A 26,617-nucleotide genomic window follows, 5' to 3' on the forward strand; every position below is an offset into this window, starting at 1 on the left:
ATGAATTCTATGGAGGAAGAGCAGAAGTTGTTCTAAGGAACACTATTGCATGAAAAGATGCTCTCGTAACACTCCCAGGGCCTGAGCTTATATCCCAATCCCCCATTTTGAATTGCATGCATGCTGTTCATTCTCATCTGAATACTCCTCAGTGCCATAACTCTCAGCCTATTATGGAGACAGAGATTCAAGAAGTGGAAATATCCTTATCCATAGTTTAAGAATGAGAATTAGAAACTGCAGTTTTGACTTCCTGAACTTCAAATGATAAAATTGAGAAAACAATGGTCTGATGTTCTGAAAGTATCAAAAAAAGAAAGGGAGGGCTGTATTCTTCTCTTCTTCCTCAAACCTTTTAATGGATAGGGACCTCTACAAAGAATGGTGTGAGCGACATAGTGTCACGAAGTTTTAGCTGGGGCAAAACAGTGTAAGGAAAGAGAAAGATTTAAAAAAAAAAAAAAGCCTTAGATACGATTTAAGTATAACAGCTCAGAATGACCTTGTTCTTCACATCCTCTACTCCATCAGCCAGCGCTTGTGACATACTTTCCTTTGAAAGGTTTCTCACAGTTTTACCTTCCTAGACTTGTGCTAAACCCAAGATAACTATCGTGCCTTCTTTCTGACCCTGGGCTGTACTGTGGCAGACACACACATTTCTCCAATCTACCTGCTTGGTCTTTCTAAATACATGTTTCTATTGTCCCAGTGCTCTGATCTCAGTCCTTCAGGGTTCCCGTTGTCTGTAGCAGAATCCACATCTCTAAACCAGATACTGAAGACTGTCACTATCACGATAAGCATCATCAGTATTAGTCTAATTCTGGACTCCATTCTGCATTCCCTACTCTTACTTCACTTTTACCTCATCTTTCTCATCTACTTCTAACCTATGTTCTCTTGTGGTATAGTATATACAAACACATCTTAAGTGCTTTTTTAAACCAAGTATGATCTGGCAAATAAAAATGTATTGGTTTTTTTTTTTAATTAAAAAAATTTCAATCCATCCTCACCTCCCCGTAAGATCTAAAAGTTCCCCACCTAGTCAGGAAGTTCTACTCAATAACCCCACTTATTGCTCACTTTTCTTTCCTTATTTTGGATTCCCATTCTCTATAGCCAAATCCTATCTATCCTACAAAGTGAAGCTACAAGGACCTTTTCTATCACTTTTTTTTTTTTTAAACCATTCTAGGACAAATTCTTGCCTGTCCTTGACTGTTCATGACAACTAACACATCTCACCATCTGGTACTTGCTTTTATATAATGCTCTGTTGCATAGATGTCAATTCCTAAGGACAAGATTCAGATAATTTGTGTCATCCACAATACCTAACACCAGTCCAAGAACATAGTACATAACTTGTAAATCCTGAAATCAAACTCTGGTTAACAGCATTGCCACATATAATGCATGTGAATTTCTGTGGATTTAAAATAAGGAGATAATATGCAAAGACTATATAAGAATTTTGCACAGCATGATGGTTTATATAGCTATCTCTATGGAACATAAATCTACAGAATATTTCTTTTCTATATAGGTTGTCTTTTTATAATAACTGAGTACTGTAAGAAGTCATCAGACTCGATCATTAAATAATATACACAATGCAGATTATGCTGAACACATGGTCTTTGATGGTTTAGAACAAACATGAAGTGTCTTAGGGGCATCATAAATATTATGATCATGCCACAGGAGATTAAAAGATTGGGTTTTGAACTTGCTTATGATATTCTCTAGAAGAAACTTCTTAATATAAATCCCTGATGTCAGCGTACTTGCCTATGGCTTGCTTGCATAAAACTAGAATATCAAATGAGCGATTGCTTAACTTCCCGGACAGTATAAAATGGCTGCCTTTTTGAATATTTAATTACTGTAACAAAAGCTGAAGCATCCTTTTACCTAGCTTTGTCCTCTTTGTTGAAATCTTCTTCATGTCTTTCAATGTTCTCTGACGTCTCAGCATTCAATACATTCTCTATTATTTATGTTCCTCTAACAGAATGTGTCACTCCAACTCCCCTGTCTGCTTCAGCCCTCCATTACGTCCCGCAGTGTGAAGCAATATATTCACTATCAAAAGATTTTTCTTCCTTTCCTCCTCACTCAGGTCTTACATTTTTGATATTAAGCTATTATTTTCCTTAAGTCTCTGTGTTTCACATTTAACAAAATCTAGGCCTAAATTAGAATATCAAATATCCCATTGTATTTTAAAATGAAAATCATGTGTTACACTTGCATGATTCACCAACTTTAATTCTGCTCAATAACTTTAAAATAGCTACAATGGAATAACATCTCATGTGCTAGATCACACCAGCTGATAAGTCAAATAGGATCATCTATATGGACAAATAAGTAGAAAGTACGCAGTAAGCTCTAAAATGTGAAAAAATTTTGTTACCTTCAGATGAGCTCATATCTTTGGAATGTTGAGGAATTCAACGTCAAAATATGATAAAATCAATCTTCTCACCCAGTCTCAGATCTTCTAAAATGCTAAACTCATAAGGCCTTTGAAAGTGGGAATTTAAAATTTTCCATTCATCGAGGTTTTACTGTGCAATAGCTGAAGCATTAACACACTTCATCTGCTTTTATTCTACTTAAAATCAATACAAAGTTTAATCTGACCAACACTGCCAAATAAAGTTTCATCAGCATTATAAAATGGTTCAAAGTATTTAGATTGTGTTTTTGCTTAAGGACCAACTATTTTTAACAAGATTTGACTATTGTGATGCTGTCATTACATAGATTTGAATAATAAAGTCTTTTTCTTTCTCTGGAAAATTTTTGAGCATGATAGCAATGAAGAGCCTGGTAAAGCTTTAACTTAAACTACCAATTAAAAAACAGCAACTACCTCCAGCAAACAAACAAAACAGGGTCTCTTTTAATCTAGGTATATGCAAAACATGATGCTGGAAAATGTTAAGAACTGGCAAAAGTCTGGCCAGTTGTTCTTACTGGGACTTGATATCACATATCTTACCCTGTATCCCGAAATGCTCTGTTGTTAAAATGCTCTTTACCAATAGAAATTAGTAAATACATGACGGATAGGTTTCCACACTAGCTTATAAGTAGTTAATTGGTTACAAAGCTAAACAAAAAAACCCCTCAATCAGCAGTCAACATCGTTACCATGTGAAACTTCAAGGTCTAATGCACTTCTCTTCAGTGAGTTACAGGTCAATCACAGAGATCTAGGCCAACTGCCCCCACAGCACAAATCCCCAACTTCTACCCCCTCCCCAAGTTCTACTCTCTACTCTCTTCATTAAGTTACAGTTATAGGAGTGGGTCTTCTAAGATCATAGCAATGACAAAGAAGCCAATGGGAGAGTGTAAATGTTCCTCTGAGATCCTTTGTATATTAGCAATTTCTTTTTTTTTTTTTTTAAAGATTTTTTTTTTTTTTTTTTTTTTGACAGAGAGAGATCACAAGTAGGCAGAGAGGCAGGCAGAGAGAGAGAGGAGGAAGCAGGCTCCCTGTGGAGCAGAGAGCCTGATGCGGGACTCGATCCCAGGACCCTGAGATCATGACCTGAGCCGAAGGCAGTCGCTTAACCCACTGAGCCACCCAGGCGCCCCCTGTATATTAGCAATTTCTTAAAGTCAGTATTTCTAAGCAGTACTTCCTACACCAAAATTAAACAACATCCCTCTCTTGAGTCAGAATTTGCTGGCCCATTTATTTATTAAAATACAGAAGCATCTACAGTTGAAGCTTTGCTTAATTGACTTTCCAGATTAAGCCATGAGTTCTATCTTCCTTATATAAAATGCCCATAGCATACTCAACACCTGTAATGGGAATTAACCCATTAATTTCTGTCCTGTCAGATAAGCCACAAGCTTACCTAGAGGTGGTGGGTTTGTGCCCAAGCCTTTTTAATGCTTGTGTTACTGTAATTACATGATTTAATTTACTATACATAAACCAATGAACTGAATGTCAAAAAATTATTTGCATAATTAAAAGTATTTTTTAATATTCTAGAAAAAGCTAGATAAAAAAGGAGTTGGGACCATTTTATTTAGAAAGTTCTCAAATTAAAGTTAGGCAGAATCTGTGGAAATAGGAAGAGGGAGAAAAATTTATGAAACAACTAAGTTTTTCAAAAATTTTTAAAGGTTTATTGGGTGCCACGTAGCAGTGCTTTTACTCTAAATCTAGGATTCTTGACCATTTTTGAGTTAGGGGCCCTTTTGGAAATTTAATGAATTCCACCCTTCTCTCTAGAAATACACATGAATAAACAACATAGAATTCTGGTGGGTCCTACACCCTGGCCTCATTTCCTTTTCCCTCCATCCTCCCCCAAAACACATCTCCTTATGGCTCTGTGGATCCTAAGCTTCTAAACATTTTACCATGCTTATAACCATTAAAAAACTAAGCACCATATTAGTGTAGCCAACTAAATTCCATAAGGTTGAATCTTAACTTTGTTAAGACCTTAATGATATTTCAGATGGGTAATATTATCCATTACCTCTCAAGAGATTTTATTCAACTTAAAAATAACAGATTCCTGGTTTCATTTCTCTTATTGCCTGTGATCCTCCCATATGATTGATTGGTTAGCAATTCCTTGTAGTTCTTTGCAATGCCAGGCTGTAACTCATAAACAAGATGACTAATCAGCCAACATACACTCTGATTCTCAGGGTACAATAAAAAAAAAATCATGCTAGAATAAAAAAAAAAGCTCTTGTCTTAGAATGGTAGTTATTTCTTCTCTCAGATTTACTGTTCTAATAAGTAGTCCACGAAGTAATCTATCTTAATAAGGTTTTCCTTCCCACACATTAAGAGTCACACAAAAGCATGGGTGGATAAGAGATGTCAAATCACTTGTTCAAATATTCCCAACACATAGCTTTGCCTTCTGAAGTTCCTCCACTCTAAACCCACCTGGCTTATGAGTCATGAAAATTCTAATCTGCCACTATTGAGCGTTTTCACCTCTAGATCATTTTCCCCAGCTGCCTTAACCAAAACCTAGGAGTCATTCTGAATTCCTCCTACTCCTCTCTTCCCCACATCTAAGCAATCACCAGTCCTTCCAGTCAGCCTCCTGATTTATTTCTCCAGTCTGTCTTTTCCTCTGGATAGCTTTAGGTCCTTACATGTTAACTGGCTTCCCTGCCTGTGTTTGGTCCCTGACAATCTATATCCCAGAATAATCTTTCTAAAACAAAGATGTGATCACCTCACTCATCAATTTCAAAGCCTTAAAATGGCTATTTTTCTCAGCTTAAAAATCTTTCAATGTCCCCATTGGACAAAGTTGAAGGCAAAGAATATTGGAATGTCCTTGTGATCTGGCACCTTCTGCTTCTTCAGCGTCATTGCTCATTGCCTCACCCCAATCTTGAATCATCTGCTCTCTCAGCACACCTTGTTCTTACCTGTACACCTGCTGTTCTCTCTGCTTAAAACAAATCTTTTGGCTCAAACTCCTACCCCGTCCCCTGGTCTGCCTATGGAACCCTACCCATTCAGCTCTAAATAAAACATTAAAAGGCCCAAAGTCTCTGAGATAGTATTACGTTTAATAGTTAAAAATTGGAGACATCTAGGTGCACAATTTGTTAAGCAACTGGCTCTTCATTTCAGCTCAGGTGGTGATCCCAGGGTCATGGGATGGAGCCCCAGGTTGGGCTCAGCACTTTATATTCTCTTCCACTCTAACTGTGCCCCTCTAGCTTGTATGTACATGTTCCTCTCCCTCTCTCTCAAATAAATAAATCTTTAAAAAAATAGTTAAAAACTAAAAACAGGGGTGCCTGGGTGCTCAGTTGGTTAAGTCTCTGCCTTTGGCTCAGGTCATGATCCCAGGGTACTGGGATCGAGTCCTGCATGGGGCTCCTTGCTCAGCAGGGAACCTGCTTCTCCTTCTACTTGCTCTGCCTGCCACTTACCCTGTTTGTGCTTTCTCTCAGACAAATAAATAAATAAAATCTTTAAAAAATAAATGAAAACAACTTAAATCCTCCAAACATAAAAATGATTTGTTAAATTAAAATGGATTCCCATGATGGAATATTACACAGTAATAAAAAATGTTTATAAATTTAATGATATGAAAAGCTAAAAAATATGGCTATAAAATTGTTCACACAGAATCATCTCAACCGTATAAAGTATATTATACATTCACATAAAAAAGAGATAACTGGCAGAAATGCACCAAAACAACAATACTTATCTCTGGGTAATAGGGTTATAAGCGATTTTTTCCCCTCCAGTTTTAAATGGTAAACATGTATTACTTCCAAAATCAGAAAAACTGAAAATATTTTAAACTGTGATGACTTTCCCGGAGACTTCTCAACCCACAAATACACACACACATGCACAAAAACTTAATCATTCCCTCTGATTCAAGTACACACTCTTTTTTGTGTATATCACACATGATTTTAAAACTTAACCTTCTATATTTTAATTCACATTCATCAGGGAGATGTCTGACAGGATTTGGTTCAGCTTTAATCCCTACTGCCTGGTCTCTAGTAGAGGTCAGTTAAATGTCTATAAAATGAAATTACTTTTACACTGCATGCACTTATTTCATAGAGTGACAAGTATTACAAAGACAATGTGGCATGAGGGGAATCAGGGAAGATCTGGGGAAAGAGTGCAAAATCAAAGGCATATTAAAAGATGGTGCGTGACAAGAGGCAAGCAGGAAGAGTAGAATAGAAGAACTGGACATGGGGCGCCTGGGTGGCTCAGTGGATTAAGCCGCTGCCTTCGGCTCAGGTCATGATCAAAGGGTCCTGGGATGGAGTCCCACATTGGACTCTCTGCTCAGCGGGGAGCCTGCTTCCCTCTCTCTCTCTCTCTGCCTGCCTCTCCGACTACTTGTGATCTCTCTGTCAAATAAATAAATAAAATCTTTAAAAAAAAAAAAAGAAGAAGAAGAACTGGACATGGAGTCAAAAGACCTAAGTTTCCATTACTGCTTTGTCACCTACGAGTCAGGTAATTTTCTGAGTCTCAATATTTCTAAATTAGGAATAATAGTCCCTAATTTACAAGAACACATGAGGATTAAATAAGATAATTTACATGAAAAGGGTAAGGCCTGTACTTGCCATTCAGGGCTCCTTGTGTGTTTTTAGCTGTACCTATTTGGAGAAGGACATCAAAAATAATACAACACCCAAAAGCTGGAGTACATGGATTATGACTGTGACTGAATATGTCAAAAGAAACTCAACAATGTGAATCTCATCCTTTTGATCAGAGAATTCTATAACAGATTTGTAGTTCATAAAAATAGGGCATACGCTATCCTTCTTAGCTATATATATATTTTTAAAGATTTTATTTATTAATTTGACAGAGAGAAATCACAAGTAGACAGAGAGGCAGCCAGAGAGAGAGAGAGAGAGAGGGAAGCAGGCTCCCTGCTGAGCAGAGAGCCCGATGTGGGACTCGATCCCAGGACCCTGAGATCATGACCTGAGCCGAAGGCAGCGGCCTAATCCACTGAGCCACCCAGGCGCCCCTTCTTAGCTATATTCTACTATTAATTACAATGGCTTTAGCAACAATGTGGCAAAGTGTTGAATAATCTACCCACAAAATCAAATGCAAATACATAAAAACAGAGTCATATCTAAAAATTTTCTTTCAGCCTTTCCCCACAATCTCATAAACATTACCGATCTTCACTATTTTTTTTTAAGATTTTATTTATTTATTTATTTGACAGACAGATCACAAGTAGGCAGAAAAACAGGCAGAGAGAGAGGAGGAGGAAGCAGGTTACCTGCTAAGCAGAGAGCCCAATGCGGGGCTTGATCCCAGAACCCTGGGATCATGACCTGAGCCGAAGGCAGAGGCTTTAACCCACTGAGCCACCCAGGCGCCCCCGATCTTCACTATTTTTAATCTCCTACAAACCTCAGTTATATTTCTCTGGTCCAAAAGAGGAAAGGAAATTTTCCACAGCAGATTGCAAAAGAGAGGTGCTGGGCACATTTACTTCCTGTCCTTTTTAACTGCTGTGTATCTGAAACCCAAGAGCCAGGTCTCCTGGACTTGGAGTAAGGGTTAAATTGTCAGATCATGAAAATGTTTCCTCTGAAGTATTTCAATCCCTAATTAGTCCCCAAACTCTACCATATATTTAAGATAGAAAGCCTTTTGCCTTTTACCTCTCTGCTTTCCAATCTCACATTCTTCAAATGACCGACTGACTGAAATGGGCTACTACAACCTACTCTTTGTCAACCTCTTAGAACAAAGAATTCTCTCTCTCTCTCTCTCTTTTTTTTCCCCCCCAAAGAATTCCCTTCTTAACATTTTTAAGTGCTATCGTCAGAATTATTCAGACCTTCGTTCTGGTCAGTTTAAGTATTAATAACTTGATTTGAGATGTCAGGAACAAAACAGATTACCATGACAGGATAAATTAACTCCACAAGAATGAGTTGATTAACAGTGAGTAGGTAAAGAAAAATTTAAGTCGTTAGATGCAAGCTACTGTTCCCATCTACTGGCTGCCAAAATCTTTTATATCAAAACAAGAACTCTGCTTGCTTTTTGGCCTACCAAACCTGCAAACAGAACCATAGCCCAGAAACTATCAGATGTCCATTAAGTCTGGGAACACAGATAATATCTTCTATTTTTACAAATTGAAGTTACCCTTTATGACATTACATACATTCATGTTTCCATATTCCATAGACATTTTAGAGAAAAATGGTACAATGGCAAATCTGTCTCAAAAATATTAAATATACTATATTGTAGAATAAACAAAACTATAGCACCTTGTGTTTAAATGTTTATTCAGTCATTTAATGAGCAGCTACTGAGTGTCAGCTCTTTGTGAGTTTCTAGACACTGGTTCATTTGTTGTCACTGATCATTAATTGCATTGAGTTACTAAGGAGAGTGTTATTTTTTTCCTCTTGTACTTGATCCTGACTTTGAAGTAAGTCTGAATGCTTAAGAAATAAAGATATTTGGCTGCACAAGTCTTACCCACACAAAATTAGTACACAATGTTTCCTTCCCTTCCTGTGTATTAATTCTATGATCATCTCAAATGATATAAAGGCTGTTTGATGCCCATTTCTGTTTCTCTCCTCTTAAGTATCCTTACAAGAGTTCATATCATATATTCATTATTTCTGAGACTTATGTAATAAAACTTCTGGGGAAAGAAAAGTAGGCTTGATTCCAAGGTAATAATTTATGGTATTATTTTCATTTAGTAGTACCTTTCTATTTCAAATTAAGTCAAAAGGCAAATATTAGAATGGTTTCACATTAAGAAGTTTACATGGCCAGCATCTGTAAAGAACACTAAAGGATAGGAAAACTAAATGTAATAGAACCAAAACATAGAAGAAACTGCATACAAGCCATTTACAAGGAATAAGGACAAGCTGTGGAAACTTCCTTGTTAGGCTGGATACTACTGCAAATCTCTCCAGAAAAGCCCCCTTGGAAGTGGTGGCTATATTCCCCAACTCTCAATATTCAAACTTGTGACTCTATATGGAATTCTATCTCTGCCAACCACACTGGCCCCTACAGAAGCCCAGGTATCATCTTCCAGAAAGTGGTGGTAAGGAGCTTCAAATTAGAGCCTTTGTAGCTCCAGAACTACCAAAATCAACACTGGTAGCAGTTGGGAAATTAAAAGTTTAAGCATTTCTCCCATCACCAATCAAATGTTCACAGAGCAAGGAAAATGCTTATACTCACATTGATGAGTCAACCATAATCAGAAGCAGGTAGTTACAGAAAGCAGGTAGTTACTGCCTTTCTAGGTCAGGCATCCACAAAGAACCTTTCATTGCTCTTCCATTGCTGCTGGACACATCTTTACAGCCCCTCTTCATTTCCAGATGCCATCAACTAGTGTTTAACTCTGGACTATTGATTAACAACAATACTCCCTCTATTAAACTCGGACTATAATTAGAGGTAGTTAGACAGGCATCTAAGAACCTTAACAGTATCTAATTATCTGAACACTTTGTATACATTCTCTCAAAAGCAAACGCAGAAGATGGGTGCTCTCTCTCCATTTTTTGTAGACCAGGAAAAAGAATCATTTGATAAATGATGTGACCAATCACCAGTGACAGAGCTGTGGCTTTGACCATGTCTTTCTCATTCCAAGCTTCATAGGTTATCCACTATTCTATGCTCCTTTCCATCTCTCTCCTCAGTAAAATCCACACATCTTTTTTTTTTTTTTTCCTCAAAGATTTTATTTATTTATTTGACAGAGAGAGATCACAAGTAGACAGAGAGGCAGGCAGAGAGAGAGAGGGAAGCAGGCTCCCTGCTGAGCAGAGAGCCCGATGCGGGCCTTGATTCCCAGGACCCTGAGATCATGACCAGAGCCGAAGGCAGCGGCTTAATCCTCTGAGCCACCCAGGCACCCAAATCCACACATCTTAATCAAACTTTTCATATTGTAGAAAACAAAGCCATAATCTTCTGACACTTGTGAATCAAAACACTGTAAAACTCACCTAAGCAATGACAAGTTTCAAATGGACAAGTATTGTGCCTTATGTAGCCCTTGAGAAATAGCAAAACAGACCAACCAATGGAGAAAATTATTTAAGTAGAAAATTGTGTTTTACAGAATATCTAAAACATTACATTTAGGGCACGTGGGTGGCTTAGTGGGCTAAGCCTCTGCCTTTGGCTCAGGTCATGATCTCAGGGTCCTGGAATTGAGACCTGCATCTGGCTCTCTGCTCAGCAGGGAGCCTGCTTCCCCCTCTTTCTATGCCTGCCTCTCTGCCTACTTGTGATCTCTCTCTCTCTGTGTCAAATAAATAAATAAATAAATAAATAAATAAATTTAAAAACATTACGTTTATAAGGGTGTATTTTTGTACTGCAAGGTCATGAAAATTTTAAAGCTAACTACTTTTCAATACGCAATTTTTAAGTATACAGGCTATAGGCTATATTATTAGTTTTTAGTAGCATAGAAAACCTTCTAAAATTTTCTAACCAATCTGTCTTTTAAATAGAATATAGATAACGTGGCTTTGTTGGCATTCACAGTAACCATGCCATAATAGGCTCTGAAACAGTTTGTGGGGTTGGGAGGACCTTAAGTGGTTTTGCATTAGAGCAGTAGTTAAGAAACCAACTACAGAAGAGTCTCCAGTTTTAAATCTAGATCATACTATCCTTGGTCAAAAGTAAGCATAAACTAGACAATTTATACTATTTCCTAAAAAGATGGATTACACAACACACACGCACACACACACACACACACACACACACACACAAAGGAGCATAGACTGGATGAAGATTTTACTGGTTCCTTAAAATTTATTATGAATAGGTGTATTTATTTTTTAAAATAATCTGTATTCCTGGGGCGCTTTGGCAGCTCAGTAGGTTAAACATCTGACTCTCAATTTTGGCTCAGGTCATGAGCTCAGGGTTCTGAGATCCAGCCCCATGTCAGGCTCCAAGATAAACATAAAGCTTACTTAAAGATTCTCTCTCCCTCTACTTTTGCCTTTCCCCATTCTCCTTTCCCCATGCTCTCTATCTAAAAAAATATATATATGTATGTATATAAAATATTATATATAATATATATTGACATTAAGTCATGTAAACAATTTGGTCCTCTGTTATATATAATCCCCTAGCAAAATTAACACTAAATTACAATTAACTAGATTTAGGCCAGAAAATATAAAATCTATAGAATTACTCTCAATTTGGGGTGAGGGAAGAAGAGAGAGATAAAGGCAGAGATGCAGAAAAAAAGCAAAACATAATTTGAATTTTTTTCCAAAAATATAATATTCAAAAATACATAAATTTCAGTAAATAAATAAATAGGAGGATATATTAACTATTGTTGCAAATAAGTGGTAGTAAATGTTTGGGCACTATATTTTTCTTTCTCCATTTCCAACAGCACAAAATTTTTAAAAGCACTATTTCTAGGGTATATCATAAGGTTAAGTGCAGATCAGCCCAGTCTCCTGCTTCTACACTACAATGTTAACTGATGTCCTAGAGTTATTATACTCAAGGTGTTACAGTGGTGTCTTGGCTCTGGAGGCAGATTGTCTGGGTTTAAATCCCAACTCTGCCAGTTACCGGCTGTGTGATCTTGAGCAAATAAAGTAAATGTATTAACTCTCAGTTTCTCTGTCAGTATAATGAGGGTTATAATAGTCCTGAACCTCAAAGGAGTTCCAATGAGGAATTATAACAAAGTGTTTAGCACAGGGCCTGGCCCATAAGTAAATTGTGGGTCATCAAATTGTTACAGTAACCAAAGGATACCTTCACACAGAAAAAAAAAAAAAGAAGCCCAAATAACATTATACAAAAGTGTACAGTTATTCAGACTGCACTGTATGAAAAATCAGTAATCCATACTATAAAATCATGCAGAATCTCCAGTTGCCATTACAGCAACAATAATTATAGTCCAGCGTTCATGTAGTACTTTACTATGGACCAAGCACTGTGCTAATATGCAATTCCTCACCTGAACACATATGAAGCAAGAATTATTATTACTCCCATTTTACAGATAAGAGTCAAGATGTATACATAATTTGTTCAAGATTATAAAGCAAGTAACTGGCAGAGTTGAGATGTGAACCTAGACAATCTACCCCAAAGCCTGCTTCTGACAGAAACTACCCACCCAAACTTAGGCAAGGGCTTTCATATATTGGGATTTCAATTTCCTTCTTTAGAAATGAATAGAGTGGGGAAGCCTGGGTGGCTCAGTTGGTTAAGCATCTGCCTTCGGCTCAGGTCATGATCCCAGAGTCCTGGGATCAAGTCCCACATCAGGCTCCCTGCTCAGCGGGGTGTCTGCTTCCCCTTCTGCCTTCTGCTTCCCCTGCTTGTGCGTTCTCTTTCTCTCTCTGACAAATAAATAAATAAAATCTTGAAAGAAAGAAAGAAAAAGAAAATGGTGGAACAGGTATTCTTAAAAGTCTTCTAAACTCCTCTAGACAAAAATGCTATTTAAACCCAAATTCACTACATATAGGAAATATGCTCTGGTCCTTTTACATACCTAGCCTTCCCTGTCTTATATAAATACAGAATATTTATAATTCCCCCAATGCAGTGTCTCACTGTTCCTGAGCCCATTAATGGGAGGTCCATCATCTCCATCTCTATCTCCATCTTTGTAGACTGGGAAAAAGAATCATTTGATAAATGATATGACCCAATCACCAGTGACAAAGCTTGTGCTTCTGTCAGCCAGAGAACCTCACTAGATAGTTCTATAACTGAGTCCCTTTGATTGGAGCCCAAAGAGAACCTGACTTAAAATGAATCCTATCTGACACCACTAGTGCTATAGGGAAGTTAAGGACACACATCAACAAACTAGCCAAACCCCTAGAACTGGAGTTATGTCACTCTAACTTAGGACCTCCATTTCCTTGTTTACAGATAAGAAGCTGTATTTAGATACAAGTAAACCTGAAGGAAGCAGCCACCCCAACTCAGGGAAGCCAATCAACTTTGTGAGAATTGAGAGAAAGGGGTAAGGATATGTACAGTTTGGAAAACCACATTTAAATAAGGTTATCACTTTTACAATATAAACCACAGAAGTAAAAACTCCAAAATGATCTACCATGTTGGGTGGCAAAAGAGAGTGAAACAACACTGAGTGGATACGTATTTTACAAATACATATTAAGATACATTAGAGTAGATCACTGTTGCAAGCCCCGTTTAGCTCAGAGTCTGAAAATACTCTCTAGGACAACTTAAGATATTTCTTCCCTTTCATAGAAAAGTGATTTAAATAAATGCACAAACATGTAAAATTCTAAACACAAGACTCAAGGTATTTTATTTTTGTTTCTTAACAAATGTGATATACTTAACACAAAGTCTTAAAATATTCTAACCCCAAACTAAAACACAAGGTTACTTCTAATCTGGTTCTAATACTGCTTCAAAACCCTGAAGCTCCATTTTTAAGTGAGACAAAGAAGTGAGACATAAAGTCCATGTAATTTTTCCTGAGGCTAAATATATAAAGCTCAATTTTTAATAAAATCTATCATTGCACAAGTCTTTTGGCCATCTTTGCCTACTTAATAGCACCACCAGGGGATGAAAAGACAAGAAACCAAACTCAACCCCTTCTGTCTGGCTCTCATTAGCATTGCTGGTAAATGGTTTGCTGAGAAACAATGGGCAATCCCCATACTACTTGTCAATATCAGTTTGGGGGAAGTTTCATGGATTCAATGTCTCCCCAGCCCTCACTTCCAGAGACAATTAATTGAAAGCTAGCTGTATTCAGATTTAGTGCCTAGAAAAAGATAACTGATGTCTACACCATCAGCTCTCACCCTAAAACTCCCACTCAGATTTTAGGTTATCTTCTAAGACTGGACTTGAATAGGGAGCACCAGAATAATAAGAGGAACCGTTGGAAAAAAAGGCCTCTCCTACCAAATGCAGCCTCACTATTCTATCCCCTCACCACAAAAATAAGCCCATGGAGAAATTTCAGAAAGCAGATTCCTCTTTTTCCCTACCAAACTAATCCCATCTTGCAATGCCTCTTCATTTTATCAAGACAGACTTTAGAATGGAAAGAAATACACGTTAATATTAAAATCTCCCATTCCTAAAGGACCCCTGTGAAAATGTGTTAAGATCCTCTCTCATGAAAAACTCTCATACACACAATTTACAAGTTTCATGGAGCACCCCCAACCCCAACCTGTCAAGGTTAAAAATCCTTGCTGTAGCCTAGAGAATCATGTGCTTCTCTATAACCCTATCTCCTTCTTCACGGATGGGAGCCATCCCAAACATCACATTTGAAATGTAAAGAACAACAAAATGAAGGTTCCAAATTGCACCTGATACTTTAAACTAATTCTGTCAAATTTCGGTTCTGCCATTTTTCAGCAATGCTCAAAAGATTTATTTCATTTCCTTGACCACCCCAACTGGGTCTTATCCAAAGCCCTCCTCTCTCCTTCCTTTCTTCTCTTTTAACTGATCCTAGAAGCTTAGAGCCAAATCAAATTGTAAGTGAAGGAAAAATGTTTGCCTGAGAACAAAAGCCCCCAGTGAACACTCACCCTCACCACCCCTTTCCAACTCAAGATGTTCAGGACACTGCCAACCGATGTGGCCCTGGGCTGGATCAGAAAACAAGAACAGAATAAGGACACTCCATTCAACCTTTTTGTCTGGGGCACTTCCTGGGCTTTTCACTGGTATTTAACACCAAGACACAAGGCTCATTTTTCATTAAAGTTGCAAGACTTTCACTTTGCCCAGTTTCAAATGGTGTAATTGATCTGCATTGTCTTCTTAAATAACCCATCTGAAGGACACTGCAGCTTTAAATATTTCAGTGCTAGCTAGCAAATAGACTCCATTGCAATATGGCTCTGAAGGTCACGTCCTATTGTCTCTTTGCTCTAGAAAAAAAACAATGTCTTAGTCCTTCTTTTAGGTAACATAGGAAGGGTTGCCCCTAGAATTTCCACTCTTCCAACTTGTTCCCTGAAGGAGCTTGGGAGTTTATTGGAATCTCACACTCATAATTTTCCCAGTAGGGGCAATATGCTGATTGCTATTAATGATGCCAGCACCTTAGCGAGACATAAACACATGTGTTCACATTAGTTTAATTGAGCATATGCAACTGTCTGAAATAGCACCACTCATGGGCTGTTAACCTCTTTAAGAGTAGGCCCAGGGTAGTTTGGGAGTGGATGGCTTTCAGGAGGCACTCTGAACCCAGGATTGCATAACCTGAAATGTGTAGCTACTTCAAATGACAGGAATCTCAGCCTACTCATCCTGGGACCAACCCAGCACCTTGCCATACATTTGCTCCTTTACTTGTCAAAGAAGGTCAAAACAAGAGGTACACACACTGTGAAAGAAAAATATACCAAAAGAAAAAGGCCCTTTTTCTGTCTTATCAGGGTGCTTAAATACGGTTCTTCAGTCACAATGTTCCCCCCCAACCTTGTCCTAGGTACTGGCGCAGCCCCGGTAAATGGAGGCTTTTGAAGAGGACAGGGGGCATGGACATCGCTGCCTTTCTTAACAAAAATCAGTGGACGATTAAATGGCAGGGAAGAAGGGGCAAAGGGAGCAGGGTAGACGGAAGGTATGTGCAGGTGCACTGGAGCATTACCTGAAATGGCAACAGATTGTTACCATTATCCGTCCGGAAAGCGTTATCCTCCATCCAGGACTTGGAGGTGAGCGGGGCCGCACGGGGGAACTTGGGCGGCGCGATCACATTGCTGGAGAAGGGCTTTTTGAGCGGCGAGATGGGGTTGAGTGGTGAGGGCACCCCGACACCTACGCCCACGCCCACGCCGACAGCCCGGCGAGGGTCCCGGCCCGCCGGCAGGCCGCCCCACGGGTTGGACGGCGCACTCCAGGCGGCGTTCACACTCTGGTGCGTGTTCCAGCTGGACGAGGCGGACGAAGCGGCAGCTGCGGCCGCGGCGGCTACTGCAGCCGAGGACGAGGACGGCTTGCTGGTCATGATGGGCTGGTGGCCGTACGCCGCGGCGGCACTCCTCTGCGCGTAGGGCGCCTGGCTGGGACTGGCGGGCGATCGGCGCTGCTGCGGGGGCTGCGCCTGTGGGGGCTGTGCGGGCTGCGCTGGCTGCGGCGCTGGCGGCGGCGGCTGCTGGTGGTGCTGGGTCTGCGCCAGGCCGATCTGCGGAGAGAAGGTGCCTCCGAAGACTGGGTTGACGTGGTGCGGGAAGTTCTGGAAGAGCATGGTCCCGTTGACTGGGGTGATCCCCTGGAAGAAGCTGTCCTCCACCGCGTTCGTGGTGCCTGTGGACCAGGTGCTGCCGAAGGACGGAGACAGCGACGCGCCCGGGGCCGCGGGCTCCTGCGGCGGCGGCGGCTGCTGAGGGGGCTGGTGGAAACTCAAGCCCGGCAGGAGCGGCGATTCCATCTGCATCTTGTCGGGGCCGTTGGGGGCCGGCGGGGCCGCGGCGGGGCTGAGGGCCGGCACTGCGCTGCTGTCCTCCGGCTTGGGGGTCTCTGAAGAGAGGGGCGTGGACGGGGCTTCGGCTGCGCTGGGTTCGGGCTGGGGCTGCTGCTGCTGCTGCTGCCGCTGCTGCTGGGGCTGGGGCTGGGTTTTGCTTTTGTCCATCAGTAAATCATCCTGCATGGTTTGCGCAGCTGAAACGGGAAAAAAGAGAGACGTGTTATTGTCAATGTGATCGTTAATGCCCCCCGCTAAAGCGGGCGGGTGTTTTACTTGAGAAAATCCAGTGCCAGCGCTACTAGCCAATTGCAATGCAAATCCATAATCTCCCATTTAGAAGAGCAGGTCGGGCTGGGGTTGGGGGGGGCGCGTGCAAGGTCTCTAAAAATACTGTGAGAGCGTCTTCACCCTTTCTGATGTCTTGGTTCCTTTTCTGTTTTAAGGAGAGATGTGCTTATAAGACAGAAAGACAGCAATTTCGCCACGTCTCTTTTCCCTTCACCGGAACTCAGAGCGTTCACCCTGCAATGAGAAACTGATTCTGGTTCCTGTTTTTTCCCAAGCACCACCCTCCCCCAGTTATTTGCATACGTCAATAAATACTGCTGCGTCCTTCAGCAAGGTTAAAAAGACACCGCACACGACCCTTTCTTCCCCCTTCCCTGCTCGGCACTTTTAAAGAAACAGCAGTCTTATCCCTCTTGATTAGCAAACTGCCTTCTTGCGTTGATAATTGTTTCATTTAGCAGCGGCGAACCACGAGGGAGGAAATCCTTGGCATTTGTTAGGAGGAGGACTCAGCTGCACAATCATTCTCTGGCCTCCCAGAAGCTGCAGCTACTCCATTTTGTTAGGAGACATTAAAAAAAAAAAAACCACCCACACCGTTTTTAAAGAGGTAAAAATCTACTGAAACGTTTGTAACCGCTTGCTTCTAGTTACACTCTTAAGGATTAGGGCTTTTCTGCTTATTCTCCGGTCTTCTTGTCTCCAATTCTGCCATACAAGAAATGTCTTGGCTTCTCAGCGGTTCAGGTCTCAACAGGAGCCTGAGAATTTCTCTGCAGCGTGGAGAAATGTTCTGGTTGGATTTGAGGTCAGAGAGAGCCAAAGACAGAGAAAGGCTGACTGTGAGATGGGGTGGGGGCGGAGCTTTAAAAAAAAATCCCCCTGAGATTTAAGTAGAAAGTCAAGATACTTTTGGGGTTGCCAGATTTTCATTTTTGAATCCTCCTGATGCTGCCTTGGTCATAAGACTTTGGCAAATTTAGAATCCATTCTCTTATCACTGGTATTAGCAATGAAAGATTATGGTTGGAAGACCCTGAATTACCATATGCTAGCAAAAGTGTTAAAAATAGCATAGTACAAAGTCCCAAATTCTCATACATTGTAATTATAGTGCACTGCCATCACTGCTTCATTTAGCCATATAAGGAGCGTATGGTATTTTCCATCTCTCATAGAAGGGCTATATTCACCTCTGCCATACAGCCTGTTTTCTCATTCAAGGATGAAAATAGTAATCACTCAAAATCGGGAGATTTCCATACACATAGTTATCACTGAGTTACCTTGTCCTTTAGAACATGTTAATTGTTTTAAATATATGAATATTACAGTGCTGAGACCCTAAAAGCAAATATTTTGAGATGTTAAAGGAGCATATGACCAAACATATAATTATTTTTAGATGATGATTCAGTATAATTGCAACAAAGTTATTAATATATTTAATGCAGTTACTTAATTAACTCAGATACTTGGAGAAGCATCTTTCCCAGAACACTTGCAAAAGGACATTCAGAATCACACAGAAGCTCTGCCTTTGGACATCCTCACGATAACTGTTATAAAATAAATGTATTGGAAAATGGAGATGCCATCACTCTTAACTACTAAGCAAAATATGTCAGATCAAGAAATGGGATTAAATAGTATTATTTTATTAAAGACAATCTTTAAAATGGTTAATCTTTAATATTAAAGTTTCCTACACAAAATAGTGGGCTCAAGCAAATGCTTAATAGCCACCTCGCTCTCTTCTCTTCCCACCCCTTTTACCCGTCCCCAAACCCAGCCCAGTATACCTCACAAATTGCCAGCTATTACCAATAAAACCTAAATAAGATTGATTTTAGTTTCCTCAGTTCCCTTGGTCTAAAACAATGGCTTTGATCAGTATTGAAAATATGACACAAAGAGGCAAGCAGAGCTTGAATTCACAACAGCACAAAGTTCTATCGCTGCCAAAGGAAATGGTCATAAAAAGAGACATTTTCATACTTGGTTTAAGCAGTGCTGCAGTAAACCATTATAATCTGGGATCTGAGTTGCTTCCAGTGGGCTAGAATTATCTTTACAATAGCCATATCATCATGGCTGAAATATGTACCTGATTATAATTTTAATATCACTCAGCTTTCCCAATGCTTGTATCAATGCTTTTTGTTAATGCCTTCAGTTTAAACTACATGCTCTTGATGGAAAAATTAATGCTCTACTATGGCAAAAAAGCTAAAAAGTAAGCTGGACTCAATCTTTTATGAAGGCTATAATTAGTATATTTACTGAATTTTAAAAATTTTATCATACCAGGAACACCCATTTCTCTTCTCAACACTGCTTAAAGACATAAATTTCACTTTCTGCATAAATTCACTCTGTCAAGGTCAAGCCCATCTTTTAATAAATAAGACCCTTTAAAACAAAAGGAAAGCAAAAGATTAAGATAATATTTACAATGTTAAAATGCAATGTCTCTCGGTAACTGCTTGTATAGTTTGTTTGGGTGTGTTTCTTTTTTTTTTTTTTTTCCTTTTTCTTTTTTCTTATTTACAGCAAAGTCCGAGAAATAGATACCTCCTTCCCCTCCCCCCACCACACACACAATAGATCTTCCTTTGCATGCAATCACCCAATCTCAAGTAACAAATTCTTAGCAGCAGTTACCTTTGAGTGTCCAGTTTTTAAGGATCGATAAAATTAAAAACTGTACAGTATTTTATTTTCTTCTTTCAGGTTGATTATGTGACCGCTCTGGCAAAAGCACTTTGACAACTGTAAGAAGAGAGGGCATGCGCACACAGGGAACTGTGGGGGCTGAAGTCCTTCACTAGGTACTCTGCCTGACTTAAGCACGTTCAGCCAAGGAAAGAAGGAAGCCTCGCAAATACGGATTCCAAGGGGAAGATGTTGCGCCCAGATTACATTATATTTTCCTACCAATCTGAATCACGAATTTTTGAAATGAGAAAAACAAACGGGTTTATCGGCTTGATTTAGGAATCCAGATTAAAAGAGAAACTGGATTGAAGGACTCAAAATAAATAAACCCAGCAGAGCTACCTTAAATGGTATTAGAATGGTAGTGACTGGGTAGCCAGCAATAGGAACCCTACGGGAGCAAAAAGAGATTGGGGTGGGGAGGGATTAGAAAAGGAGGGAGAACAAGGAAAAGATAAATACTTAAAATCTGACAATCCCTAAAAGAAACATTTGTAGTATTACAGAATGAAAAATGCCTTAATATTAAATGTGATATCAAATGTGGAGATCAGGTGAAAACAGGCTTCAGTCACAAATTTCTGACATCTTATCCACCAAGATTTCTTTGTATTTGAGTTTTCAATGAAGGCACAAATCACTTAAGATTCTACTTGCTTTGCTCTGAATCAACTCACCTCCTTATTTTACTTGTCAAAATGAAAGTTTACTTTGCATTATTCATACAATGATCAATCAAATAAAATTCAACTCTTTTAAGCTAAAATAATATTTGGTGAAATATTAAAAAATAATTTGACATTTAGTTTTCATTGCATAGGACAGTGACTTCTTTATTCAACACAAAAAGTAAATACAGTTTCTATTTTTCAAAAAAAATTTTTTTGTATATTGTGTATTGTATATTTTGTATATTGCATATTTTTCCTATCTTAACCTCATGACTCCAAAGCTGGAATCTCACAACATATTAGCATCAACTCTTACTATCCATAGCTTCTACTAGTTTGCTCATGTAGGTAGAAGATATTGTTTCTTGTGGGATTCGGTTCAATGCCATTCACCCAAGGGGTTCAGAGTAAATGTCAGTTGATGACTATGCTGACTGAACTTGGAAGAAAAATGTTAACCAACATTTAAAACTGTCTTAATTCTCTATTTCCTTTTTTCGCCAATTAGAATTAAAGTATCACCAGAGACTACCAATTTGCATTGTTAGTGGTCTTTTTTTCTAGTTATTTCTAAGGAAAAAAAAAAAAAAACAAACAATTTATGAGGAAAAAAAATTGTGAATCAACCTGTGAAACATTCTTTTTAAAAGAACTAAAATCACCTTCTTATTCCTACTGTGAACTTATTTTATATTCCCCATTTTTTTCTCTTCCTCTGCTCTCCTAAAGAAAGCTTCATTTCTGCCAATGTGCTGTACTTATCATTTGTATTCCAGAGTCTGTCTGTCAGGATCACTCAAGGTTAATTTTGTTCCTGAAGACTTCCCTAACCTACCAAACTTCTACATTTTCAAATATATCAATTAGGTTTAAAAAAAAAAATCCCGGGACGCCTGGGTGGCTCAGTTGGTTAAGCAGCTGCCTTCGGCTCAGGTCATGATCCCAGCGTCCTGGGATCGAGTCCCACATTGGGCTCCTTGCTCCGCAGGGAGCCTGCTTCTCCCTCTGACTCTGCCTTCCACTCTGTCTGCCTGTGCTCGCTTTCACTCACGCTCTCTCTCTGACAAATAAATAAATAAAAATCTTAAAAAAAAAAAAATCCCTCATAAAATCCTTACAAAGACTTGGGTATCTATCTATCTATCTATCTATCTATTTATTAGAGAGAGTGAGAGCAAGGGGACTCAGCACTGAGCAGGGAGCCCAACGTGGGGCTTGATCCCAGGACCTGGAGATCATGACCTGAGCTCAAGGCAAAGCTTAACTGACTGAGCCACCCATGCACCCTCAAAGACTTGTTTTTAAAAAATAGATTTTTAAAATTATTTATAATTAACATGTCAAGGGGTTTTTTTTGTTTGTTTTAATTTTTTATTTATTTGACAGACAGAGATCACAAGTAGGTAGTGAGGCAGGCAGAGAGGAGGAGGCAGGCTCCCCGCTGAGCAGAGGGCCCAATATGGGGCTTGATTCCAGGACGCTGAGATCATGACCCGAGCCGAAGGCAGAGGCTTTAACCCACTTAGTCACCCAGGCACCCCAACATGTCAAGGTCTTACTGATAGAAATTATCAAGTTATTCAAGTGTGCTTGAAAATGGTTTACTTGGGCACTTCTTTATCCACCTGACCCCAAGTACAGGTCTAATAATAATTCGCACAATAAAGAAAAATAAACTTTGGCCCTGATCCATGATAAATGGCAATCAGTAATTAGCACTGCCCATATTTAATTTTACTGTGTCTGAAAATGAAGTAATTTTCCCTCTTTCTTTCCTGAAATGAGCATTCAAATATAAAAAGAAAATGACTCAGGGCACCTGGGTGGCTCAATCAGTTAAGTTTCTGCCTTTGGCTTGGGTCATGATCCCAGGGTTCTGGGATGGAGTCCTGAGTTGGGCATTGAGCCCTGCTCAATGGGGAATCTGCTCCTCCCTCTCCTTCTATTCCTCCCCCACCTCATGCTCTCTCTCTCTCTCAAATAAATAAAATCTTTTTAAAAAGTAAAAAAGGATAAAAGAATGACTCAAACATAAATACCAAGGTGTAAATAAATAAGCAGACAATAAATTATAGGATGACCACCAACAAGGATAATGACCTCTACTTAAATTCTGTTTTTTATTTAACCAGAAAGGAAGAACTTTCTAAAATTTTGTCTTCAGGTCACAGAGCTTAACTATATATCTTTTGGAATAGTCATGGAGAGCTGTAAAAACAGACACTGCAGAGTTAACTCATTGGGATACACATGGGTCAAATACATCTTTCTAGGCTTCCTTCCATTCCTTCCCTAATTATATCTCTAGCACAATGTTTATGACTCCTGGTTAATTGGTGGTTGCTCCACAGATGTTTGCTGAATGAATGAATAGATGCATGAATAAATGAATGGATGGGTAGATGGATGAAATATAGTTTTGGATTATCTAAAACAGCCAAGTTTTGAATAAGTTAAAATTATTCTCCATTTAGAAGAATAATTACTTTTTCATCAGCTTCATGAATGCATATGAAAGGGAGTGGTATAAAACAGAAAGCCATTTTTGGTTTTGACCCTTATCATGGGAAACACTATATAGATCATTTGGTTATCATCATGAAATAATAGAAACCCAGCACTAACTGAGCAGGGAACTTTGTTCCCATCTAAGAGTTTACAGTCTAATAAAGACACCCCTAAAACTGCTTAAGTTCACAACAGCACCTAGAGCTAAATCCAGTGGATGTTTTGTCAGTCTTTATCTTGCTTGATCTTGCAGGAACACTGACATAACTGACCACACCTTCTAGATATACTTTCCCTTTGCTTCTTTCATGGTGTCCTTTCTTCTTGTTGTTGTTGTTTTTCACATTTGGGGTTACGTGCCCTCTGGCATGCTGTTGCTCTCTCTCCTTAGTTTTCAGTCTTCTATGCTAACTTTAAATATTGAGGCTATTTTCTCACCTCAGTCTATGTGAGTGGCTTTTCCAACTTTAAGGAAAGGAGGCCTATCATATTAATAGCTATATTCCCAATATCTATCACTGCCTAACACATAAGAACTAGGTATCCAGTAATATTTGTTGTACCAAAGTTACATTTATGTGCAAAGGGCCAAGAATGCCAAGGCAATCTAGATGGCAAAAAATAATAAACCTAGAGGACTTACATTACTAGATATCAAGACCTATTATAAAGCTATAGTAATTAGGCTGTGGTTATTGGCACAATGATAAGCAAATATACACATGGAATAAAATTAAAAGTCCATAAAAAGATCCAAATATGTATGGCCACCAGATTTATGAAAATAGTAATACTACAGTAGCAAAAGATTTTTTAAAATAAAGCATATTGAAGTCAACTGAATATCTACATGCCAAAAAAGACTTTTACCCTTGCCATGCCATACACAAAAATCAATTCCAGATGGATTGTAGGTCTAAATGTAAAAGGTAAACAATAAAGCCTTTAAAAAAACATAGAAGAATATTTTCATGACATTGGCCAAGGCAACAATTTCAACAGGTCACAAAACCATTAAGAGTACAGAAAAAATTTAATAAATGAAACAAATTAAATTAAGAACATCTGTTTACCAAAAGGACAGAATTAAAGGTGAAAACTCATAGAATGAGAGAAATATATGCAATATGTACATTTTTCAACAAAAGACTTGTAATCAGAATAGATAAAGGACCCTTACAAATTAATAGTAACTATCCCAAAGAAAAAGACAAGTGACTTCAACTAAAGATAATCAAATGCTCAAAAGCATATGGGGAAAAAAGCATATGATCACCTCACTAATCATCAAAGAAATACAAAATAAAACCAAAAATGCTAAACTGGAAAAGGCAGGTAATACATATATTAGCAAAGATGTGGGAGCACCTCATTCTCAAATACTGCTGATGGAAGAATAATACAATTATACAAGCCCATTACAAAACTATTTAGCAGGATCTATTAAAGCAAACATTCAGGGGCATCTGGGTAGTACAGTTAGTTGAGCATCCCACTCTTGGTTTGGGCTCCAGTCTGGCTTAGGTCGTTATCATGGTGTGGTGGCATCAAGCCCCATGGCATGCATGCTCTTTTTTTTTTTTTTAAAGATTTTATTTATTTGTCAGAGAGAGTGAGCGAGAGCGAGCATAGGCAGACAGAGTGGAAGGCAGAGTCAGACGGAGAAGCAGGCTCCCTGCGGAGCAAGGAGCCCGATGTGGGACTCGATCCCAGGACGCTGGGATCATGACCTGAGCCAAAGGCAGCTGCTTAACCAACTGAGCCACCCAGGCGTCCCCCATGGCATGCTCTTGCTTATATTCTTTCTCCCTCTCCCCTGGCCCCTCCCTGCTCCTGCTTGTGCAGGCACAAGTGTGCATGCACTCTCTCTCTCTCTCTCTCTCAAATAAATATTTTTTTATTGTTTTTAAAAATCTTTTATTTTTTTAATTAACATATAATGTATTATTAGCCCTAGGGGTACAGGTCTGTACCCCTAATGCCGGGTTTACACACTTCACAGCACTCACCATAGCATATACTTTCCCCAATGTTCAAATAAATAGATTTTTTTAAGATTTTATTTATTTATTTGACCGATAGAGGTCACAAGTAGGCAGAAAGGCAGACAGAGAGAGGGGAGGAAGCAGGTTCCCTGCCGAGCAGAGAGCCTGATGCAGGGCTCCATCCCAGGACTCTGGGACCATGACCTGAGCCGAAGGCAGAGGCTTTAACCCACTGAGCCACCCGGGCACCCCCAAATAAATATTTTTTTTATAAAGCAACATTCAGGGGTGCCTGGGTGGCTCAGTAGATTAAAGCCTCTGCCTTTGGCTCGGGTCATGATCCCAGGGTCCTGGAGTGAGCACCACATTGGGCTCTCTGCTCGGCAGACTGCCTTCTTCTTCCTCTCTCTCTCTCTGCCTGCCTGTCTGCCTACTTGTGATCTCTGTCTGTCAAATAAATAAATAAAATATTTTAAAAAAAGCAACATTCATACTCCAGATGATCCAGCAATTCTGCATCTAGATATATACCCATCAGAATGCAAACGTGTTCACCAAAAGATGTATTCAAAGCAGCATTAATCAGAAATAGTCCACACCTGGAAACAACCCAAATATCCATCCACAATCAAATGGATAAGTAAATTTCTGATAGATTCATATAATGGGATATCATAAGGCAAAGATAATCAAGAGATTCTTACTGTATAGAACAACATAGATGAACTGCATGAATACAATGGTGAGTGAAGCCCAACAGCGCAGAGAACATACTATATGATTCGATTTATATAATGTTCTAATAAAACTAATTTATGGGTTAGAATTCACCATAGTGGTTAGCTCTGCAGAGAAATAATGATTGGCAGGGGACTTATAAAAGGGGACTGCAGGGATGCTGTTGATATATTCTATTTCTTAAACTGGATGCTATTACACAGGTATATTTACTTTGAAATTTCAAAAAACTGAACACTTAATTTATGTACTTTTCTGTATTTTTGTTATATTTACATTAAATTTCTAAAACTTACATATATATTTACTTACTTTATACATACCTATACATACACACATATGTATTACATACATAAAGCTTACAAGATTGACTATCTTCTGTATGATAAAGAGAAAAAATAGCACAATCTGGCCAAGTGAAAAGAGGAGCCCTAAGTCTAGGTCATGAAGCTAGAGAAATAAATGGGGGGGGGGGGTTCTAAATGCCAAGCCTGTGTTACATGCAAAGATGAAAAAAGCCAAAGTCCCTTGACTTCAAATACCTCGCAATCTAAGGAAGTAAAAATAATTGTGGTCATCTATGGTAAATTAGGTATCCCCTAGGTAACCTAGAAAGCTTTTAAGATTGTTAAAACCTAAGGCAATTTACAAGTAGGAAATCCACATCCTCTAA

At 39.0% G+C, this 26,617-nt stretch overlaps 1 protein-coding gene across 21 annotated transcripts in view; it reads right to left on the reverse strand.

Annotated features, from left to right (window-relative positions):
* CPEB3 (cytoplasmic polyadenylation element binding protein 3) overlaps positions 1-26,617 on the reverse strand; it is a 193,781-nt gene that overhangs the window by 140,579 nt on the left and 26,585 nt on the right. For 12 of the 21 annotated variants that reach the window (XM_082721952.1, XM_082721960.1, XM_082721949.1 and 9 more), the window contains one exon: positions 16,218-17,230. In XM_082721952.1, the coding sequence (XP_082578078.1) occupies positions 16,218-17,219 (1,002 nt within the window). In that variant the 5' untranslated portion in view covers positions 17,220-17,230. Of the gene's footprint in view, positions 1-16,217; positions 17,249-17,444; positions 17,889-17,921; positions 18,176-19,988; positions 20,796-26,617 lie in introns of those variants that run through there. The other 9 variants (XM_082721964.1, XM_082721957.1, XM_082721951.1 and 6 more) reach the window with 6 other exon arrangements.

The sequence above is a fragment of the Mustela nivalis genome, assembly GCF_964662115.1.
Source record: "Mustela nivalis genome assembly, chromosome: 2".
In the NCBI taxonomy this organism is placed as follows: domain Eukaryota; kingdom Metazoa; phylum Chordata; class Mammalia; order Carnivora; family Mustelidae; genus Mustela; species Mustela nivalis.